This window comes from Aquila chrysaetos, chromosome 12, assembly GCF_900496995.4.
Source record: "Aquila chrysaetos chrysaetos chromosome 12, bAquChr1.4, whole genome shotgun sequence".
Taxonomy (NCBI): Eukaryota; Metazoa; Chordata; class Aves; order Accipitriformes; family Accipitridae; genus Aquila; species Aquila chrysaetos.
The window spans coordinates 857778-878058 of NC_044015.1; the positions used below are offsets into that span (position 1 = coordinate 857778).

The 20281-nt window shown below is 70.2% G+C and overlaps 1 protein-coding gene across 4 annotated transcripts; it reads left to right on the top strand.

Annotated features, from left to right (window-relative positions):
- The first annotated feature begins 3190 nt into the window (after positions 1-3190).
- MIDN (midnolin) lies at positions 3191-18765 on the top strand. Of its 4 annotated transcripts, none has more exons than XM_030032232.2 (8): positions 3191-3540; positions 5695-5923; positions 7051-7138; positions 7445-7507; positions 13378-13764; positions 14318-14450; positions 14574-14870; positions 17474-18765. In XM_030032232.2, the coding sequence occupies exons 2-8, from the start codon at positions 5706-5708 to the stop codon at positions 17734-17736; spliced, it is 1449 nt and encodes a 482-aa protein (XP_029888092.1). In that variant the 5' UTR covers positions 3191-3540; positions 5695-5705; the 3' UTR covers positions 17737-18765. The 4 variants fall into 4 exon arrangements, with proteins under 4 accessions (XP_029888092.1, XP_029888090.1, XP_029888093.1 ...); XM_030032230.2 differs by having other exon boundaries at positions 3192-3540; positions 5698-5923; XM_030032233.2 differs by lacking the exon at positions 3191-3540 and adding an exon at positions 5056-5263.
- Positions 18766-20281: the final 1516 nt, after the last annotated feature.

Here is a 20281-nt window from a genome sequence, read left to right on the forward strand (position 1 = left end):
CGTCCCCGAGAGCCGCAAAACACACGGAGCCGATTGTGTGTCTCTAAGGACACGCCTGGGTGTTTACAGCCCCGCCAGCGTCCCCGGCACAGGCACCGCCGTTCTGCCCAAGGACACCCCGCGCCCGCCACGAGTCAGCCCTGAGCCTGGCGGGATGGGGGGGCTCCGGCCGTGGGGGTTCATGCCTGGCTCTGTGCCGGGAGGGTGGGGATTGCCGGCTCCTTACTCACGGCAGCAAGCGATGGCTCACCTGAGCGCGCCGGGGCAACGTGAGTCACCGCACGCCACCGTGACTAAGGCTGAGCCGCTCGGCCCCGCGGGGCTCGGGGGAAGAGGAGGGGGAGCCGGGACCCCCACCCGGCGGCCCTGTGCCTCCCCCACCGTGGCGGTGCCGGCGGTGCCAGGCGGGCGGAGGTGAAGCGGTTCGGCTGCACCCTCCTGCCGGGGTGTGCCCCGTGCAAGCCCTGCCGCTGGCCCCGCGCCCGTGGGAACGCTCCCACTCGCTGCCGCCAGCTCCGTGGCGAGGCCCCGGCCGGGCACCGCGCAGCTGGGACCCGCTGCCTGTGCCGTGCCCGCCGGCGTCGGCCCCTTCGTGGCTGTGCCAGGTCTGCTCCCCGTGGGAAGGGGATCGCTCCCCTCCCTGGGCTGGGGGTCTGGAGAAGTCATGGAGGAAAAGGGCCCCCCAGGCTGCAGCCCGGCGCCTGCTGCAGCCACGGGAGCGAGAAACCCAAACCCCCTTCTTGTCTCCTCTACCCTCTCCCCATCTCTGCCCGAGCCCGGCGGCAGCTCTGCCCTAATCCCGTGACCTCGCGCCTGCGAGGGGAATGCAGAGACTTGCGATAAAATCCCCCTTTGCCAAAGCTGTGAAATCAGCCAGGAATTCAGTCCAAAAGGAAAAAAAAAAGAGAGAAAAGAGAAAAGCTGCTGCCCCGGGGCTGGTGGGGGATTTCCCCAAAGGAGGGCTGGGAATTCCCTTCCTTCGAGGGACAGGACTTCCAAGAACCAGCCCCTGAAAGATTCAGGGCTCCCAGCTGAAGCCAGGGCCGGCGGGACGGGGCAGCACCGAGGAAGGCGGAGGAGCCGACACCACGGTCCTGCCCCAAGCCTGCCCTTACACCGGGACGTGCACACCGGCCAGGCCCCGTGGGAAGCGTCCCCGCCGGACCCCGGGTAAGCCCCTCTCCTCCACCCCGGCGCCCGCGCTGTCCGCCCTGGTGCGTGTGAGCTGCCGCGGGGGCTAATCCGCAGGGCCCAGGTTAGCTAAGCGGATTGCGGGAGCTGCGTGTGGCCTGCAGCGGGATTTGTGTAGGTATTTGCTCGTTGGATCGTCTCTCCCCAAGCTGCTCAGCCGTGCGGGGTTTGGAGAACGCTCCCTCTGGAGACGGCAGGAGCCTCTGATGCCGCACAGCAATTATGCCCAAGTCTGACTGTAATCTTTAACGATTTATTCCCAGGGCAACACAATAAACTAAACACACAAAACCTGGGCTGCTGGGAATCCTGGGATCTCCCAGCTTGTGTCTCTGGAGGCTCTGGATACCTTCAACCATACTGAAATCCGCACATGCTTCCTAAAGCACCAGCTCCCGGAGTCACGGGACTGCCGGAGGAGATGAGCTTCCTCCCAGGAAGAAGATGGAGCCGTGCAGGGAGGGTGGCGAGCAGGAACGGGGCTCCTCGGGGCTGCAAGGACGTGGGGAGATGCCCTGCCCTTGGGGCATGGCACGCTTTGCCAAGGAACCCGAGCGGGCCACACTCCCAGCCAGCGCCGGAGCAGCTGCCCCATGACCGTGACATCCCCTTGTCCCTCCCCGGAGATCCGGGCTGCGAGCGAGGGGCTGGCAGCCGGGCCCTGCTCCCCGAGGAGGTGGCTCTGGGCTGACGCCTCATTCCCCACCGCAGCTCCTCCCGGTGCACAAGCCCGAAACGTGGCAGGGCCAAACACAGCAAGTTGGGGACGTGGCCCCCGGAGGGGCGGCTTCGCAGGCCCGGGGCTCCGCAGCTCCCGGGGAGAACAATGGCGCGTCCCTGCCCCGGCCCCTCTCCCAGGGACAACAATGGCAGGAGCTGGAGCCGGAGCTGCCTGAGCTCATCTCCCCCCTGAGAGCCCGGAGGGGGCCGGGGCAGGCGGGGGGCCACGGGCTGCGCCACAAAGGCTCCCTCCCAGCCCGGCTCTGCTCCTTGTGCATGGAGGGGCCTTGCTCCCACCCCAGCGCGGCTCTGCAACGATCTGCGCCAACCCCAGGGGAGGCCATTTGGGAGGGAAAACAGCAGCAGCGTTTCGGGGCTACAGAGAGCTCCCCCGGCTCCCCCCGGGCCCCCTTCGCTGCTGCCCCGTGGGTCGGGGATGCACGGCCCCTTCCTCGCTGCAGACTGGCCGCCAGATCCCCCCTCCAGCTGCTTTGTCTCTCGGTGTGCCAGGGCATTGTCTGCGAGGGAGAGATCCAGCGGAGTCAGCCTGAGGTCAAGCAGCATCTCCCCAGCACCCTCCCTGCGGCAGGCCGGGGTGGCCACCGGCCCCACAGACCCTGTCCTGGGGGGAAACTGGCCTGTGGCTTCCGCTCCAGGGCACCGGGGCATCACCCCCCAGCACCAGTGATACGACAGCCCGCTTCTCCTCTGCTCCAAAAAATTCTGTGGTGTTGAATGCTCGTCCTGGCTGTGAAGTAGGTGGTTGGGCAGAGGGAATCCCTGAGGGAGGGATGGCCCAACCTCGCTGTTAGACATCAGAGAGTCTCCACCAGGAGCTGCTTTGAAGCTCGGCTTCCCAGGAGAGCTCAGCCCATCGGTTCCCTGTGCACGGGCTGACTTTGACCCCGGTGACGGGGCACCGGGACGGGGAGAAGTGTCCGGACTGTCCCCTCCCCACCGCCCGCGGGGGGCGGGTCCCCCCTGCCCTGCCTGCCCTGCCCGCCCTGCCCTGCCCGCCCGCGGGATGCAGCGGCCCCGTGTGCAGCGCCGAGCGCTTGTGAGCAGCGGGGACAGAGCCGAGACCGGGACCCCCGGAGGGGGCAGAGCCGGGATACCGGGAGTGGCCCGAGACCCCCCAGGAGGGGCCGAGACCGGGAGCAGGGGGACTCCGAGCCGGGACCCCGGGAGGAGGACCCGGAGCGGGGGGGGGGGGGGGGGCAGGGGCCGGGACCCCCCGGGGCAGAGACCGGGCCCGGGGGGGGGCAAGGCCCGGGACCCCCCCTCGGGAGCAGGTGCGGCCGCGTCACCTGCGGGTCCCGCTGAGGCCGAGGCCGAGGCCGGGGCCGGGGCCGGGGCCAGGCCGGTCCCTGCCCCCGCCAGGCTCCACCCCGGGCGGTGCGGGATAAAACTTGGGGCACCTCCCCGGCAGCTCCGCGTCAGGGCTGCGCTCGGACCGGCTCCAGCGCTCGGGAGGGGGCACGGCACCGCACAGCACCGCACCGCGACCCCCCCCCCTCCCCAACCCCCCCCCCGGGGAAGTTTCTGGGGGTCTCTTTCTCCCTTCGTGCCGCCGGAGGCAGCGGAGCTCCAGCCGCGCCGGGGAACCGCGGGGGCAGCGCTCCGGGCTCGGTGAGTGGGGCCGGGGCTGGCTGCGGGGGGGCCGGGCCGGCGGGGGGGCCCGGGCCGGGCTGGGACGGGGCGGGGGGGGGGGATACGCGGACCGGGACTGCGCTCGCTCGCCGTTCCCGGAGCGGCTCCGGAACGGGCGGGGTGGTCCCGCTTCCCCGAGCCCGGCGGTTCCCCGGGGGGGACACAAGGCAGAGCCCACCCAGTCGCGGGGTCCGGGAGCGCTTCCCACCCGTCAGGACCCTCCGTGTCCCCGGACACTCGGGGCTTTCCCAGCCTTCAGGGCACGGACTCCCCTCGCTCCGGCTGCCGGGGACCCCGAGCGCGGCCTCCGGGCGGGGGGTGCACCCCGCTCAGCTCCCACCGCGTCTCGAGGAGCGGCCCCTCGCCCCCAGCCCCGGCGTCCCGGGGTGGGGGGTGGCCTGCCCGGCCGGTTCGATTCGTACCGGTGGCGGTCCCGGGGCGTACCGCGGCCGGGCTCCCCGGTGCCTCGGCGAGGGCTCCCCGCCCCGCCCCCCCCCGCGGCCCCCCCGGGCGCAGGAGGCGCGGCGGGGCCGGCAGAGGGCGCCCGCGCTTTGCTGACTCATAGCCCCCCCCCGGTCCCCCCTGGCGAGGGTGCCGGGCCGCGGCCCCGGGGCTGCCGGGTGTCCGTTCCATTCCCCCCCGGGCCGGGGCCGCTGGGTCGAGGGTCCCCGCTGGGGGATTTTGCGGGGGAGGGGGGAGGCAGGAGCCGGAGCTTGCTGGGGGGGGGGGGCGCGGGGAGGGTGTCAACCCCGTGTCCGGGCAGTTCCCCGTAGCTGTAACGGCGTCACCGGGAGGGTCACCGGGCGGACGCGTGTGACCGGGCGGGTGTGACCGGCCGCGGGTGACTGTTCGTGTCCTCCACCCCCCCAACCACCCCCCCCGCCCTTTCCGCCTCGGTGTCCCCGCGTCACTCGGCTCCAGGGGCTCCGGCTCCCGCCCGGCCCCGCGGGCAGTCCCCTCCCGCCGCGGCCTCCTCCGGTGCGGGGGCCGCTCACCGCCCTCGCCGCAGCGCTCCGGGCCGCCGCGTCCCGCGTTCACCCTTCCGCTGCACCCGACCCTCCTCCCCTGGGCCTTACACCCCAACCCCGGCCCCGGCGGCTCCCCGGACAGGAGCAGCTCCGCGCCCCGCCGGGTGCTCGGCGCTGCCGGCCGGGCCCTGGCCCGGAGCCCCCCGCCGCTGCCCCGGGGCCCCTTTGTTGTGCGGCCCGGGATTATGAATGGCTCCCAGGCGCGGCGCGAGGGCGCGCGGGGGGCGGTGGAGGGGGCGGGGCCGCGCGGCCGCGTGGGCGGGAGGAATCCGGCCGGGCCGCCCTCCCACCGGGCCACGTGGGGACCCTGCGCCCGGTTCCTATTGGCTACCGCCGCGGATGTCTGGGCGCTCGGCGCGTTTCCATTGGCTACGACCGCCGGAGGAGCCGGAGTGAATGAGGGCGAGGCCCCGCCCGCGGGACGTTGCTACATTGTAACTCCCCCTCCCCTCCGCCTCCCCCCCCTCCCCCCCCCCCCCCGGTCGGCGCTTCCACGGCAGAGCGCGGCGGCGGCTGCCGGTTCGGCGGGTCCGGCCCCAAAGAAAGGGGGGAGCGAAGCGTCCTCCGCGCCTCCCCGCCCCTCGCCGTGGCCTCCGGGCCCGCACCCCGCCCCCAGAAACCCCGCACAGAAAGAGAGAGCGGCGGAGAGGAGAAAGAAAGGAGGCGGCAGGCAGGCAGGCAGGCAGCAGGCAGGGCAGGCAGCGCCGCTTCCACCACCCCCCCTCCCGCAGGCAGCCAGCGCCGCCTCCCCTCGCCCCGCGGCCCCGCCAGCAGCCGGCGGAGCGGGAGGAGAACGGGAGATTTTTTAAATTTTTTTTTTTTTTTTAATATTTTATTTATTTTGCCTGGGCCGCGGAGGGCCCGGCCGGTGCCAGCCCGGCCCGGGGAATCGCCGCCCCGGTCGGTGTCTCCCTCCACCCGCCTCTCTCGCCCCGGGCTCCTCCCGGACCCCGCGCGGAGGACTCGAAGCGGAGCCGGAGTTCCCGTGGGTACCGCCGGGGCGTGCGGCGGAGCGGGCCCCGCTCCCTCCTTTGTCCGCTCCCCCCCCCCCCCCCCTCCGCGTTCCTGCGTCGCCCCCCGGCACCGACCGCCGCTCCCCCCCCAGCAGGTCGGCGGATGGACCCGCAGCCCGGCGCCAGGAGCTGCAGCCGCGGGGCTCCCGCCTGCGAGGTGGTCCCGAACGAGCCCCCCATGAACCTCTACATCAACACCACCACCGGGACCCGCTATGAGCTCTCCGTGCCCGCCGAGGAGACGGTGGAGGGGCTGAAGCGGCGGCTGTCCCAGCGGCTCAAGGTGCCCAAGGAGCGGCTGGCTCTGCTGCACAAAGAGAGGTAGGGCTCGGGGAGGGGGGGTCCGCCGGGGTCCCCATCCCCCCCCCCCGCCCCGGCAGCGGGGCTGGGCGCGGGGGCGGCCCCCTCGCACCGGGCTCGGCACCGCACAAAGGCTCCCGCCCCCCTTCCCCCTGCCTGGCCCCATTCCTCCGCGGGTCGGGGCGGGCAGAGCCGGGGGGGGGGAGCAGCCCGGGGGGCCGCGGGCGGGGGCGAGCCGGGGCGGAGGGAGGAGGGGGGGGGCTCCGGGCCGTGCCGGGGACCGGAGCGCGGCCGCCGCCCCCTCGCTCGGCCCTTGCCGGGGCTCCTTTGTGGGCGGCGGGTCCCGGCCGTGCCCCGCGGGGGCCCTGCCCTTTGTTCTGGGCTCAACTTCGGCGGCGGCGCGGCCCGGCCCCCCCCCCGAGCCCCCAGCGCTGGGAGGGCCGGGGGCGGCTGAGGGGGGGGGGGGTGGTCCTTTGTCTGCCAAAGGCCCGGCCCGGGGGGGGGGGTTGCTGCGCACCCACCACCACCCCCGAGCGGGGCCGGGCTGCCCCGTGCTGTGCTCGGCCCCGGCCTGCAGGAACTTGGAGAGTCTCGCCCGTGGGGGGGGCAATGGGACACCGTGTACATCTGCCGGCACCTATGGGTCCGGGGGGGGGGACACGTTCCCCCGTGCCGCCTTCCCCACCACACGCTGGTCCCAGCTTCTCTCCCACACACCCTCCCCGTGGGCAGGTTTCCTGTGCCATGAAGCCCCACGACCCCCCCCGAGCCCCTGACCGGCTCCTCACTGGCTCCCTCGCCCCGGCAGCACTGGCGTGACCGATGGCTGCAGCACCCCATGGCCCCGTTTGCACCGTGCACAGAGTGGGGGTACCCTGGCACCCTGTGTGGGCCCCCCCCGGGGCGCAGGGGGCAGATGGAGATGAGGCAACTGAGCAGCAGGATGGTGGGTCCCCCTCCTGCCTGTCAGGTGTTGGAAACACTTGGGGTGGGAGTCCTTGAGGGGGCTTGGGCCCCTGGGAGCAGCCAGACTTGCAGCTGGTATCCCCCCTCTCACGCATCCCCCCTGCTCCGTCAGTGCGTGTGGCCGGGGCCTGCCAAGGCTGCGCTGACCTCGCTTTTGGCATCTGTCTCCTCTCCCCCCGCAGTCGACTCAGTTCTGGAAAACTGCAGGACCTGGGGGTCGTGGAAGGAAGCAAGCTGACGCTGGTGCCCACCGTGGAGGCCGGCTTGATGGTAAGCGGCCTTTTTCTGCTGCTCCCTCCCTCCCACTCGTCCCCATCTATTATTAAAGCCCCGGGCGAGGATGTGCTGGCAGCCCTGCGGCTCCACTGCCCCAGCCCTCGCTGAGGAGGCAGCGCTGGGCTGGGCACAGCAGCAGGTTTAATATTTCACTGCTTTCTCAAGGCTTGTGTAGAAATAGTGGAAGTGACATGTCATCCCTCCCCTCCTGCCGCACAGACGCCCCCTCCTTCTCTGCATTTGTAATGTTAATCCCCCCCTCCTCCTTTTTTTCTTTTTCTTTTTTTTTTTTTTCCCCAGTCCCAGGCGTCCAGGCCAGAACAGTCGGTGATGCAAGCTCTGGAAAGCTTAACTGAAACTCAGGTGAGAGGCTTGATGCCGGGGCACCGATAGAGACAAAGGAGACTCTGTGGGGTGGGGGTGGGAAGGGACTGCTGCGACCCGACTCCTCTTCCCCTCCCAAAAGACTTTGGTGTTTAGTGCCTCGTTGAGGTTTCACCTTCAGAAGGGGTTGGGAGCGCTGAGGGTGGTGCCCGGGGCGGGCACCGTCATCCTGTGCAGCACCGAGCGCAGGGAGGTCCCACGCTGCAGCGCTCGCAGCCCAAACAAGCCGGGAGCCGGGGAGGGCAGAGGCGCTGGGAGGTGAAGTGACTCACTCAAGGTCACGCAGCAGGTCGGCGGCGGAGCCGGGCGGCCCAGGGCCCTGCCCCGGGGGTGCAGGGCTGCAGCCCCCCCCCACCGCAGCCACCCGCCCCGTGGTGTGGAGGCAGGGCTGCGTCGAGGGGGGCCGGCAGGGCTGTGCCAAGGGCTTGTGGGGCTGCAGAGCCCGGCTTCTCCTCCCAGTGCCCGGAGGACTCTTCCCCCTTTCCTTGGAGCCGTCCTTGGGGGGGGGCTAGGGGGGGAATTGTCCATGCCTGGGTGTTCTGGCACTCTCCGTGTGCCTGCTTGGTGGCCTTGGACTGGGGCGCCGGGTGCCGAGGAGGGGGTGTGGGGGGTGGCGCTGGTGGGGGCCGTGTTTAGAATAACTGTGAAGTTTCTTGGTGGCTGCCGGGGCGGCCTCCAGCGCGGGAGGTGTCATGGGCGGGGGGGTCCTCCGCCTGCGGCGCGCTGGGAGGAAGCGTTCCCAGGGCTGGGTGAGCCGCCGCGGTGCGCGCGCAGCCGCCGGCTGCCTGCCGCGAAGGTGGAATTTACCCCCAGCCGTGCAGGCCCTGGCTTCTTTGTTTTCAGTCTCTTTATTATTGCTGTTAAACTCTTTCCTTCCTTTCTGGCCAATGCTGCAGCTTATTTTTTTTAAAGGGTGGGGTTTTTTTTCTTCCTTTTTTTTTTTTTTTTTTTTTTTTTTTTTTAACCTGCCTCCCTGAATTTGGAGAAGGGGGCCGAGCCCTGTGCTGTTCTGCAGCTCACCTGGGGCTGGCCAGGGGGGCTCAGCGGGGCCACGGCCGTGCCCCCCATGGGGATGTGGCAAGGGCCAGGGCTGCCCTGCACGTGGGGAACTTTGGGGACCTTTGCTGACCCGCGGTGCCCTTGGCTGCCCAGGGTGACCTTGACTTTCAGCAGCTGGTTTAACCCTGTGTGGGCCAAGGGGGTGAGCTTGGAGCAGGAGTCCTGTGCCAGAGGCTGGCTCCTGCCACTACCTTCCCCTGCCAGGGTCCCCGTGGAGCCCGGTTTGCTCGCAGGGTGCTGCCCATCCCACCTGGGCTGCAGAGCTGTGGGAGGGGGCTGGTTCTGGCAGCCCAACCCAGGGGGTCCTGGTGCACATCCCGGCCTCAGGGCTGCAGCCCTTTCTGGTGGGGCTGTGCAGCTCCCCACCGGGGTGGGTGGCGAGGTGGGATGTACTGGGGAGCAGCAGGGCCAGGGAACCCGCGGAGCTGCCCGGAGCAGGGGGGCTTGGGGTACCCCCTGCATCTGAGGTGGCCTGTAATACCCAGCACAGCTCCCATCGGGCAGGCGGCCGCGGTCCTTCCCAGCCAAGCACGGCAGAGGCGGAGCGGGAGGCGTGTGGGCTACGGTCTGGTGGCCCACCGGGGCCGGCGGCTGCAACTGTGCCTCCCGGTTTTCCCCTCCGGGCTCTGCCAGGCGGGCCGGGGGCCCGGCAGCCCGGGCGTGCCGCGGCGGGCAGGCAACGCTGGCTGCGGGAAGCGGCTCCGTGCCTCCCTGCCCGCTGCAGGTTCCTCCCGGGTCGGTGATTCAGGAAGCCGGGGCTGTGCAGGAGGAACCGCCAGCACCTGGGGGGCGGAGGGGGTGGGGGGGGGGGGCAGGAAACCACTCCTCTCATTCATGCTTTGCTCGGCTCTGCCTGCGTCACGCATCCTCCGGCAGCGCAGGGAGAGCTGCGCAGACTTCCTCTGGGGGCGGCGAGGGGGGGGGCCGGGGTGCTGCCGCCCCCTCCCCGCCCAGGTGCCTTTGGGGAAGCGGCTGCCAGGCAGGAGGTGACGCTTTCGCCCCGGCCGAGCGGCACGGGGTCTTCCTGGAAGGGCTCGCTGCGCTTCCTTCCGCCGGGCGCGCTCGGCGGCTGCCCCCGCTTTCCAGGGAGCCGTGCCCACGGCCCCGGCACGGCAGCACCCGAGCGGGCAGCTGGCATTCGATCCTGCAGCCTCAGCTCTTCCTTCCCCCGGTCCCTCTGCCTGACTGCAGAGCGCTGGGGGACGGGGACGCGTTCTGCCCGGCCAGCCCCGGCTCTACCGGGGCCGCGGGGGCTGCGGGCGGAGGAATGTGGCCGAGGGGCTCTGGCCCTCTGCCCTCCTTGGCATGGAAAAACCCGCAGGCAGCGGCGCGAGCGTCTGGGCGGTGGGACCCAGCTGTCGGCCACAGCTGCGCCCGGCTGGAGAGCGTGTTGGGAGCCTGCAGGGGCTGGGGGGGGCATTTCCTGCTTCCCCCCCCCCCCGTCCTCAGTCCGGGCTTGCCTTTCCCCTCCAGATCTGCCAGGAACCGAAGCAGGACAGTTTGCCTGCGTTTTTGTGGGGGTGCTTCTCGCCCTGCTCGGGGCAGGGGCTGGCTGGGGGCAGCTCCCGCTCTCTGCCAGCCCGGGGGGGTGGGGGGGGCCGGGGGTGTCTGGGGCTGGGGGCCGGGGTGACGCGGGGCCAGGCGTTGGAGCGAGGCGGGAATGCGGCGTTCTCTGAGTCATCGGCGTTTCTGAGAAGCAGCCGGGAGACACTTGCCCCATCCCTGCGGGCCCCGAGCCTGGCATGGTGCGGCCGGATCCCCTCCCAGGGCTCGGCAGGGTCCCGGGGGACCCCTGGGCATGGGGGATTTGGGGGGGGCCCGGTGGCCCCAGACCCCTCAGCGGGGCTGTCCCAGCCCCTGCGGCAGAGCTGGCTGGGAGGGACGGGGTCCTCCCCGGCCGGCCGTGGGCGGCCAAGCAGGCGGCTGGGTGGGACGTGTTTGCATTGGAGCGGCCTGGTTTCGCCGGGGGGGTTGGCAGCGGCGTGGGGGCGGGTGCTGGGAGCCCCGGAGCTGCGCTCCCCGCCGGGCTGGCCGCCCTGCCTGGGGCACCGCAGGGACCGAGCCGGCTCAGCGCCGCGGCCGAGCCCCCGGCTGCCTGAGTGGGGGGGGGTGCAGGGGACTGAGGGGGGAGGTCGTGGGACCCCCACGCCTGGGGAGGAAGGAGTTGTTTGTTTGTTTTTTTTTTTTTTTTAGTGCTGCTGGGAAGCGCCCAGCAGCATGGGCTTGGCGTGGGTTTGGGGTGCTCTGGTTTCTCCCAACGCTGGCGAGGGGTCAGGCAGGACGCAGGCAGGGCGCAGGCAGGTGTGAGTCAGATGGAGCGGGGAGGCGGTCTCGGGTGCCGGCTGACGTCAGGGGGCCCCGGGGAGGTGTGTGGGGCTCCCCCGGGCTGACCTGGGTACAGAGCAAGGGCAGCCGGGATGCCAGCCTTGGTGGAGGATGGTGGCAGGGGCCGGTGTGGGTGCTCCTGCCCCGGCCGCTTCCCCCCCGTCATGTGGGATGGGGCCGGGAAGGCTGCGAAAAGACCCCGCTCCCCACTCAGGATCTCAGTGGGGGGAAGAATGGGAACTGCCCTGCCCACCCTGGGCACGGGGCTGGGCTCCGCTGGGTGACAGGAGCGGGCCGGTCCCCTTCCCCAAGCACGGTCTTTGCACCCCAACTGGGAGAGCGGCATGCCGACTTGGTTTGAGGGGTCCGTGGGGTCCCTGTGTTTGCCCCGTGGGAAACGTCCCACCTATGCTGGCTCCGAGAGCAGCAGCGGGGCTGGGGTGGTCCAGCAGCCGTGTGGGGCCGTGGGCAGCCGCTGCCTGCTGCTGCCTGCTCTGGCACTGCTGCCCGCGGCGGGGATCTGTGCAGGAGTCGTGACGGCTGCGCCGGTGATGCCGGAGAGGCTGTTGTGGCTGGAGCTGGGGTGGTCGTGACCGAGCGGTTGGGATGAGGCGCCGCGCTCACGGGGGGACGGAGCTGCCGGCTGGGGACGTGTCCATCCCCGGCTGCTGCGGGCAGGGGAACCGAGGCAGAGTCTGAGCCGTGGGGCAGGACGGGGGCTGGGGTGACGCTTTTTTGTGGCCAGGTGCTATGTGCATGCACACGCGTGTGCGCATACATGCCCGTGCGCACGCCCGCCGTCCTCTCCCGCCCCCTCGCCCCGTAACCTCCGTGTCCAGAGCTGCAGTGTCTCCTTCACGCCCACCTCTTCCTCTGCAGCCTCCGCCTGACATGCTCGGGGCTTTGCTGCTGGTATTTTTAAAGCTGCTTTTCCCACGGCTTCTCAGAACCGGCCTCCGCTGGAACGGGGCGCGGGGGAGCCGGGATGGGGCTGCGGGGGGGGGCCCGGGGGGGGGGGGGGGGGGCGTGCTCTGCAGAGGTGCTGGCCCTTGGCTGGGAAGGGGGTGGGCGCGAGGGGGGTGATGGGAGAACGCAGCTCTGCGGGTCCGCTCGGGACCCCTCGCCTCGTCCTGCCGCGGGCGACGGCTGCGCCCCGAAGGTGCCGGTGGGGGTGTGGGTGGGTGACGTCTGCCGGGAGCCGTGCACGGTGCTGCACGTGACGGGCTGGGAAAGCCAGTCCTTGCTGTGCCCTAGAATAGCTCGGCTGGGGGGGGCGGTGGTGGCGTCATCCCCATTAGCTGTGACCCGGTGTCCTGCCCACAGCCCTGCCTGTGCGTGAGCCCGCGCCCTTCAGCCGGCAGGGCTGGCGGGGGCGAGAGGCAGAACCCCCCCCCCCTCCCGGCACCACACGCAAAGGCATGGGGGGAGCATCATGACGGGGGGGCACTCGCGGCTGCCCCGGCCCCCCCTCCCTAGGAACGTGGGGGGATGCTCGGTGGAGCTGGGGGGGCTCCCCTGTTCCCTGGCACAGTTGTCGAGTGATTTATGCATCCTGGGGGGGCTGAGTGGTGTGCTGGGGGGCGGGGGTAGCAGGTGTTGGTGAGTGGGGGGGCACCCCCCTCTCCACTCCACAGCCCCAACCTGGGCAGGGTCAGGCCCCTGCTCTTGTCTCCGCGCTGCAGCTGCTCCATCACCTGCCTGTGACGGAGGCCTCCGGGGTGGGCAGGGGCAAATCCTGCCTGTGCAGCCGCTCTGCCGGGCCTGCCCCCCCCCCCCCCCCCCGCTGTGTTTGGAGAAGGAAGGAGGGGGGAGGTGGGCTGCCCTTTCCTGCCTGATAGCCCCAAGTCACGGCAGTGGGCATGGCAGGGACCCGGCATGTCCTCACGTGCCCCCTCCCCATCCTCCCGCCAAGGGAGTTTGCTCCCTGTGCTGGTGGGGGGGGGCAGCCCCCCCCCCCCGCACCCCCTCCGTGCTGGCACTGGGCTGGCCCCGGGGGTGGGTGTGCGGTTACACGGCAGCCCCGGCTGCGGCCCCTGCCTGGCCCTGCCTGTCCCTGCCCGCCGGGCGCTGGCGGGAGCACCCTGGCTGCGGCGGGTTCACCGCCGGGGAGGGAGGGCGGGCGGGCATGGCATGGCCGCTTCGTGCTGGGTGATAAAGGGCGGGAAGGGCAGGAGGGAGAAAAATAACCCCCCCGGCGCTGTCAGCTGATGGAGCTGGCACCGGGCTGGGGTCGCGCGGGGACGATGGCCGGGCTCGCCTGCCTGCCGGGCTGGCGCGGCCGAGGGCCTGGGGAAGGGCTGCGGGGACCGGGTCACCCCTTTGCTGCCCTAATGACCCATCCCGATGGCTGTGTGGCCCTGGTGAGACCTTCGGGGGCAACTGCTGTCCCCCTGTTTGGCATCGGGGGGACTCCATGCGGTGGGCTTGCTGCGTGCCGGGGCTGATCGGGGTCCTTCTCTCCCCAGGTCAACGACTTCTTGTCGGGACGGTCCCCGCTGACCCTGGCCCTGCGCGTGGGCGACCATATGATGTTCGTGCAGCTCCAGCTGGCGGCTCAGCAGAGCAGCGGGCAGCTCCAGCACCGGCACGTCATCGCCAGCCGGGGCGAAGCTGGTGCCACCGCCAGCCCCCACTGCCGGACACTGCACGGCAGCGCCGGCTCCGGCTTTGCCCGCATCCCTGTGGTGCCCGCGTGCCAGCAGAACCCGGCCCCCAGCCCTGCGCCCTCCACGCCGGCACCCCCCATGTACTGTAATGCCCCCCACCCCGCTCCCGTCACCGCTGGGATGTTCCGGTCGCACGGGGCCAGCACGCAGACGGTGAACAGCAGCGTGGTCTCCTCCTGCTCAGAGGTGAGTTGGGCCTGGGGGCAAGGGGAGCAAAGCCGTGCGATTCCTAGCCCTGCTGTGGCGATGCCCTTCCCTGCCTCAGTTCCCCGACACGTGGAACAAGGGTGTTTCCCTGCCTGCTTTGCAAAGTGCCCCCAGGTCCCGGGGACAGGCTGTAATCCAGGCTCTTACTGTGCTCGTCTTCAGACCCTGCCTGTTTCCACAGCTGGGCAGGAGCTGCCTGCCAGCCCTCTCTGCTGCCGCTTCCCTTTCTCCCTTGCGCAGCACAGCTGGCCCAGGGTAGGGGGGGTGACTGCCAGGACCCCCAGTGCCGGGGACACCAATGCACAGAGAGGTGGGACAGCCCTAGTCCCTTGTGTCCCAGTAAAACTGGGGCTGACGGTGCCTGCTGGACCCTGCTCCCTGCCTGGGGCTGTCGTGGGGGTCTCCTGGCCTGACCCAGCCGTTTGAGGGGGGCAGAAGGGCTGGAGCAGGGCTGGGGGGGGGGGGGGATGTGCCCCATCACGCCTGGGTCCCCTGCCCAGAGGCTGATCCCGTGTCTCTCCCACCCGCCCAGGTGGACTGCGGCACCCGCAGCAGCAGCTCCCCGGGCAGCAGTCCTGCCCCCACGGCCCGATCCCGCAAACCCGGTGCGGTCATCGAGAGCTTCGTCAACCACGCGCCTGGGGTCTTCTCAGGGACCTTCTCCGGTACGTGATGCTGAACCTCCCCGAGGGCTGTGGCGAAGGGGCCGGGGGTGGGGGAACGTGGGGTATGTGGGTCTGGGGGAGCTGCTCATCTCACACCTGCCTCTCCCCCCGCGCCCGCCACAGGCACTTTGCACCCCAACTGCCAGGACAGCAGCGGGCGGCCGCGGCGGGACATCGGCACCATCCTGCAGATCCTGAACGACCTCCTCAGCGCCACGCGACACTACCAGGGCATGCCCCAGTCCCTGACGCAGCTCCGCTGCCAGACGCAGTTCTCCTCCTCCTCCTCCTCCTCGCCCCCCGCCTCCCCGGACCTCGCCACCAAAACTACCTCAGAGCCGCTGCCGGCGGCCACGGCCTCCCCGCCCCTGCACCCCGTCGTCCAGTGCCAAAGCCAGATCCGGATGTGCAAGCCCAGCGGTAAGCCCGGCCGCCTCTGCGTCTCGCGTGGGAGGGGGCCGCTGCCGGCCCCCGGCGTCTGCTGCGTGCCGGGGTTGCCTCGACCAGCCGTGCCGCCCGAATGCTGTGGCGGTGCACGGTGCTGGGGCTCTGTGGTGGGAGCTTGCCAGGGTTCGGGTTTGGCACCTCTGTTCGGCATTCTTGGTCCGTCACGTCGCCCCTGGGTCTGTAGGTGTTTGTGGCCAGGATAGGCAGAGAGGGGCTGGGGAGCCCCGGCAGCCCCCTGAGCTAGAGCTGACCCCCCCTTTTGCACAGGATCGCCCCCCACGACGGCCCCCGTGGAGCCCGATGCTGGAGTCACTTAAGCCTTTGGTTTTTATATAATTTTTTTCCCTGTAACGACCGGCCACTTGCTTCTCCTTGCACAGCTGAGCGCGCTGGAGCAGGCACGGGCACCCCAGGGCTCTGCCCTGCTCCTGCCTGCAGCAGAGGGAGCAGGCAGGGGGCTGGCAGGCAGGATGGGGCTGGGGCCCATGGGAAGGGGCTGTGGCAGAGCCCCCGTCTTCCCCCTGGCTGGGAGGGGGCTGAATGATTGACAGCCGTCAGTCAGGGTGGTGGCCCCGCGGGTTTGCAGGGTCTCTGCAGCGGGGGAAAAGTTTGCTCCTGCCTGACCCTGCAGGGGTGGGGGACAGCCAGCACCCCTGGGGACCTGGGGGAGGTCCCCCCCACCCCTGCCCCGCTCCGGTCAGCTGCAAAACCCTGCAGAGACAGAGGGGCCCACTGAGGGTGGGGGGGGGTGCGGGGGGGTGCTGGCAGTGCATGGCCGGGGGCAGGCGGCTGCGGTGTGCCCAGCTCTGTCCCCGCTCCCCCGGGAGCTCTGGGCCTGTCCCTGCTGTGTGGGCAGAGGTTTTGTCGGGGGGGGGGGGGGGACGGGACACACACCCAGACTCTGGCTCCTCGCCCACCTCCCTGTTTGCAAACCCACCGCCTTTGCTGGGGGCAAAGGTGGGTTTGGCTGGGGGGGGGGGGGGCAGACCCGGCTCCCGCAGTCCCCCCAGGCGGTTGCGGGGTGCACACCTGCGTACCCCAAGGCCAGAAGGCACCCAGAGGCGCCCGCCCCAGCCCTCCCCCCCCCCCCCCTGCAATTTGCTTAGAGAAAAGAAGTGAAACTGCCAGTGCCAGCCAGGGTGGGGGGCTCGCCTTCCCCTCTGGGTTTTCTCTTCCTTCTCTCCCGGCCGAGGGGGGGGTCTGGGCCCCCACCGGGGGTGGCTCCGTGCTGGCTCCCAGCCCTCGGTGACGTGGTTGGGGCCCCGGCACGCTGACGCGGCCGACCCTATCCCGGGGCTTCCCGGGGCCACCTGCACCTCTCGGCAGGGTGCGTTGGTGGGGGGAAACCTGCCCCCCCCCACCACAGTGCAACAAGTCCTTCCAGGCACTGGCTGGGCTCACCCCGCTTGGCCTCAGCCCCCCGGGCCCCCTTGGGCCCTTTGCTCACTTTTGTACCGGTGTGAAATTCCCAGCGAGGGGGAGAGACACCCCCAAACCTCCCACCAGCCCCGCACCGGTGTCCAACCCCGGTGGCACTTGTGCCAGGGCCACCTGTGTGGCTCTGCTCTGTGCCAGGACCCCTTCTCCCCCGTTCGCTCTGGGGGGGCCTTGTTTGGGTTTGCAGGGGGGTTGTCCCCCTGTGCTCTGCTCCGTCCCCCCCCATTTCTGGCGTGCATTCCCCGTCACGGTCCAGAGGGTGATGCTGGAGCATCCACAGCGTTTGGGGGGGGGGGGGGGTCCCGGTGAGGCTGTGCCAGGGGCTGCAGCTGAGCAGGGCTGCCCCGCTGCATTTGGGGTGGCCATGGGGGGTTCTGTCCCCGTCCCTCAGGACCAGCTCAGGGGAGCAGCGGGGACCGGTGGGGCACGCCGTGCCCTCAGGTCCGAGCTGCGTTTCTGACACGGGGCCAGACCGGGGCTTTACCCGCTGGGTTCATCTGGGGCTGTTGGAGCAGCGGTGTGCGGCGCTGATGCTGCAGCCACGTCCCTGTCCTGGGGTGGCTGCGTGGGGGAAGCAGAGCTGCTCCGTCCCCTTTGCGTGGCTTTGCTGTGTCCCTGCGTGTCCCGAGACCCACCCCCCTCCCGGCTGCTGCGGATGGGGGTTCGGTGCTGCCAGCCCCCCCGCTCTCTCCCACCGCAGCCGCTCTCCCGGCCAAGTTTGTTCTGGAGCGGGATCCCTTTTTTCCTCTTTCCCCAGCGCTGGAGCCCACGTCTGGAGCTTCAATTGTTCGTCCTCCCACGCGCCGCAGCAGGGCCAGGCCCGCACCGGCTGCTGTGCCACGGCGGAGGGGGCGACCGGGCTGGCGCCACTCCTCCCTTGAATGGGGAAATGCCCCCCCCCCCCCCCCCCAACTTTGGCCTAGCACCCCAGAAAGGGGCTTCTCCCCGGTGGGGACCAGCCCGGTGCCGGCCGTCCCGCGGGCTGGCGGGGACACTGCTTTGGAGGTGTCTGTGCATCCATGCGCTGGTGCTGTGCCGTGGGGTGCTGCTTGGGGGGTGGGGGGCTGCATCCCCCCTGCCGGGTGCGGGGAAGGGCAGCCCCCCGTGACCCCCCCCCCCCGCCACCTTTGCCGTTGCAGGGGACCGCTTGCGGCAGACGGAGAACCGGGCGACGCGCTGCAAGGTGGAGCGGCTGCAGCTGCTGATGCAGCAGAAGCGGCTGCGCCGGAAGGCTCGCCGGGACGCCCGGGCCCCCTACCACTGGCTGCCGAACCGCAAGTCCAGCCGGACCAACAGCAACAGCAGCGTCTCCAGCGAGGGCAGCCTGGACCTGGACTTCGAGGACTCGGTGTGGAAGCCGGAGGTCAAGGCGGACATGAAATCGGAGTTTGTCGTAGCATAGAGCCGTACCCGGGGGGGGGGCCCCCGGGGCCGCGGACTCTGCCGGGGTTGGGGGGGGGGGGGGGAGCCTGCTCCCGCCGCCCCGGCTGGCGGTGGTGTCATTTCTGTTGTCATGGGCCAGATCTCCTCTAGATTTGCCATCTCCTGCGACCGGACGCCTCGGGGCCCGACCCTGCCCGCGCCAGGGGAAGCGTTTCACTGGGGGGGGGGGGGGGGGGGGGGGGCGGTGAGGGGAGGTGGCTGGGACAGCCTCACCCCCCCCAACCCAGCTTGGCTGGGTTTGGGGAGATGGGGGGGGGGAGCAGGCAGGAGCCGCTGGCTCCCTCCCACATCCTCCCTGGCCAGGAGTGGGGGTCCTGGCACCTGGGGGGCCCCTGGGGGGTATCGAAGCTGCTGCTTTGCTGTGAAGAGAGGGGTGCAGCAGGGTGGGCTCTGGGCCCCCCAGCATCCCCCCCCCCCCCGGTGCAGGCAGGAGGAGATGAAGTCTCTTTCGGAGGTGCTGGGGCCCCCCCTGGTTTGGGGGCCATTCGTTTTCCTTCCCTTCTATATGTAGCATTGCTCGGCTGCGGGGCTGGGCCCCCCCCCGGGCGGCTGGGGGGGACACGCGTGTGCCTGGGTGCCGCCGGCCCCGCTGCCGCAGCCGGGGAGTGGGGGGGGGCTTTGTTTTGGGGTGGGTTTTAATTTTGTTTTCGGAGGGAAAAGAAATGGCGCCTTCCCTCCATGGCTGAGACCAACTTCCGAGTCGCTGGACTCCTTCCCGCCCGCCTCTTGGTTGGTTGGATTTTTCTTTTTTAACTTAAAAAAGGAGAAGAGGAAAAAAAAAAAAAAAAGATTAAAAAAATAATGAATAAATAAACCCAGTACTCGGTCATGGCTGTCCGCAAGCCGTGGGGCTAATATTTATAGACATTAATTACCCGACTGAGCCAATACTGACATAGTCTTGCATAGGCCGTAGAAATCCTTTTTCTTGTCCGACTTTGATTTTTTCGTCAGGAGATCTGTGCAAATAGAGAACCCATGTGATGTGTTTTTTGTCTGTAAAAGTCTTTTTTGTGTGTTTCGGGGAGGGGGGGCGGGGGGGAGAGCGAGGCTTTCGGTCTTTAATATTTTATTTTTTATTTTTGAAATAAATTTGGGCAGTCTGGATGCAACCGTGCCTGCCGTTGCTGTCAGTGTTGGGGTGGGGGACAGCTGGGCACCCCGTCCTCCTGGGTGCAGCACCTTAAAGTCATTAACCTCCGTGCACGTGCATGGCTGTGCGTGTGTTCGGCACTACACCCGTGTGTGCACACGCGTGGCCACGCGTGTACCCCCTGTACCTGTGCAAACGCGTGGCCACGCACATACGCAGCTCTGCACATCCATGCGTGCACACTTGCAGCTGTGTACATCCATGCACGCACAGCCATGCGGACGTGCCCACAGCCATGCGGAGGTGCACGCGCGTGTGCCCAGCTACGCACGCGTGCTCACGTACGAGTGTGCACGCACCTGGCCTTGCAGGAGGGAGGAAAACCCAAAAGCGCGGCGGAGAGGTGATGGAGTTGCCCCGTCCTCCCAGGAAGGGGGAACAGGGCTGGGGTGCCCTGGGCGCCCGGCTGCGGAGACGTGCCGGGACTGACGTTTCCAGCCCTTGCCGGTTGCCGGACCCCGACCCGCGGGGCTGCGTGGCGCTCACCCGACCGGGTGAACCCGGTCCCGTCCCACCGGCCGCACCGACGTGCTCTGCCGCTGCCCTGAGGAGCCGGGCCGGTTCCACCAGCCATGCCGGCACCCTCCCTTCCGCGCCAGCCTCACCAGCTCTCCTGCGTCACGGCGGGGCGGCCGCGGGCCCGGGCGGAGGAGTTGGCGGCCACGAACCCGCTGCCGCCCCGACGCCCCGGTTCAATTCCCGGGGCCCGGCACGGCCGTGCCTCAGTTTCCCTACCTGCAGCTGTAGGTTTCTTTTCCCCGCGGCTTTCCCCCGCCCCGAGGAAGGTGACGGGGTGGGGATGGCCCTGGGGACGCGCGTCACCATCCCCCCCGTGGGGGCCCGCTTCCCCCGGCCCCGTCGGCTCCTGAGGGGGAGAGGCCGCCAGGGTTCCAGGGAGGAAAGCCGTGGGGGCCGGCGGCGGGGCTGGGGGTATCGGTGGCCGCGTGGTGCCACGGCTGGGGGCTGCGGGCTGGAGCACCCCCCGCGCTGCGCTCCTGTGCCCGACACGGGGATGCGGTAGCCACGGTGGGCACCGGCACCCCCAACTCCCTGGCGCAGCCCAGGGGGGGGTGGGTGAAGCCCGGCCCCAGGGGAACGGGGGCTGAGCTGTGGGGCTGTTACTTGGGGAGGGGGCAGGAGTGGCTGCCTATGTCCCCTGTGCGCGTCCCCTCTGCCGTGACCCTGTCCAGCCCTGTCCCCGCACCCCAGGGACTTGCCGGTGAGGGGAGATGATCCAGACCCCCCCCGGGGGACCCAGCACCCCACGGACAGGACAGGATTACCCAGCTGGGGCCGGTGGCTCTTCCCATGGAGGAACACCCCGGGAGACCCAGCCACGGGGCTGGGGGGG

What these genes read in the sequence shown, in the direction of transcription:
- MIDN (XM_030032232.2), top strand. Translation starts at nt 5,706, where the DNA reads ATGGACCCGCAGCCCGGCGCCAGGAGCTGCAGCCGCGGGGCTCCCGCC. An exon ending in GCTCTGCTGCACAAAGAGAG is followed by an intron (nt 5,924 to 7,050) that starts GTAGGGCTCGGG and finishes CTCCCCCCGCAG; the next exon opens with TCGACTCAGTTCTGGAAAAC. An exon ending in TGGTCTCCTCCTGCTCAGAG is followed by an intron (nt 13,765 to 14,317) that starts GTGAGTTGGGCC and finishes CCACCCGCCCAG; the next exon opens with GTGGACTGCGGCACCCGCAG.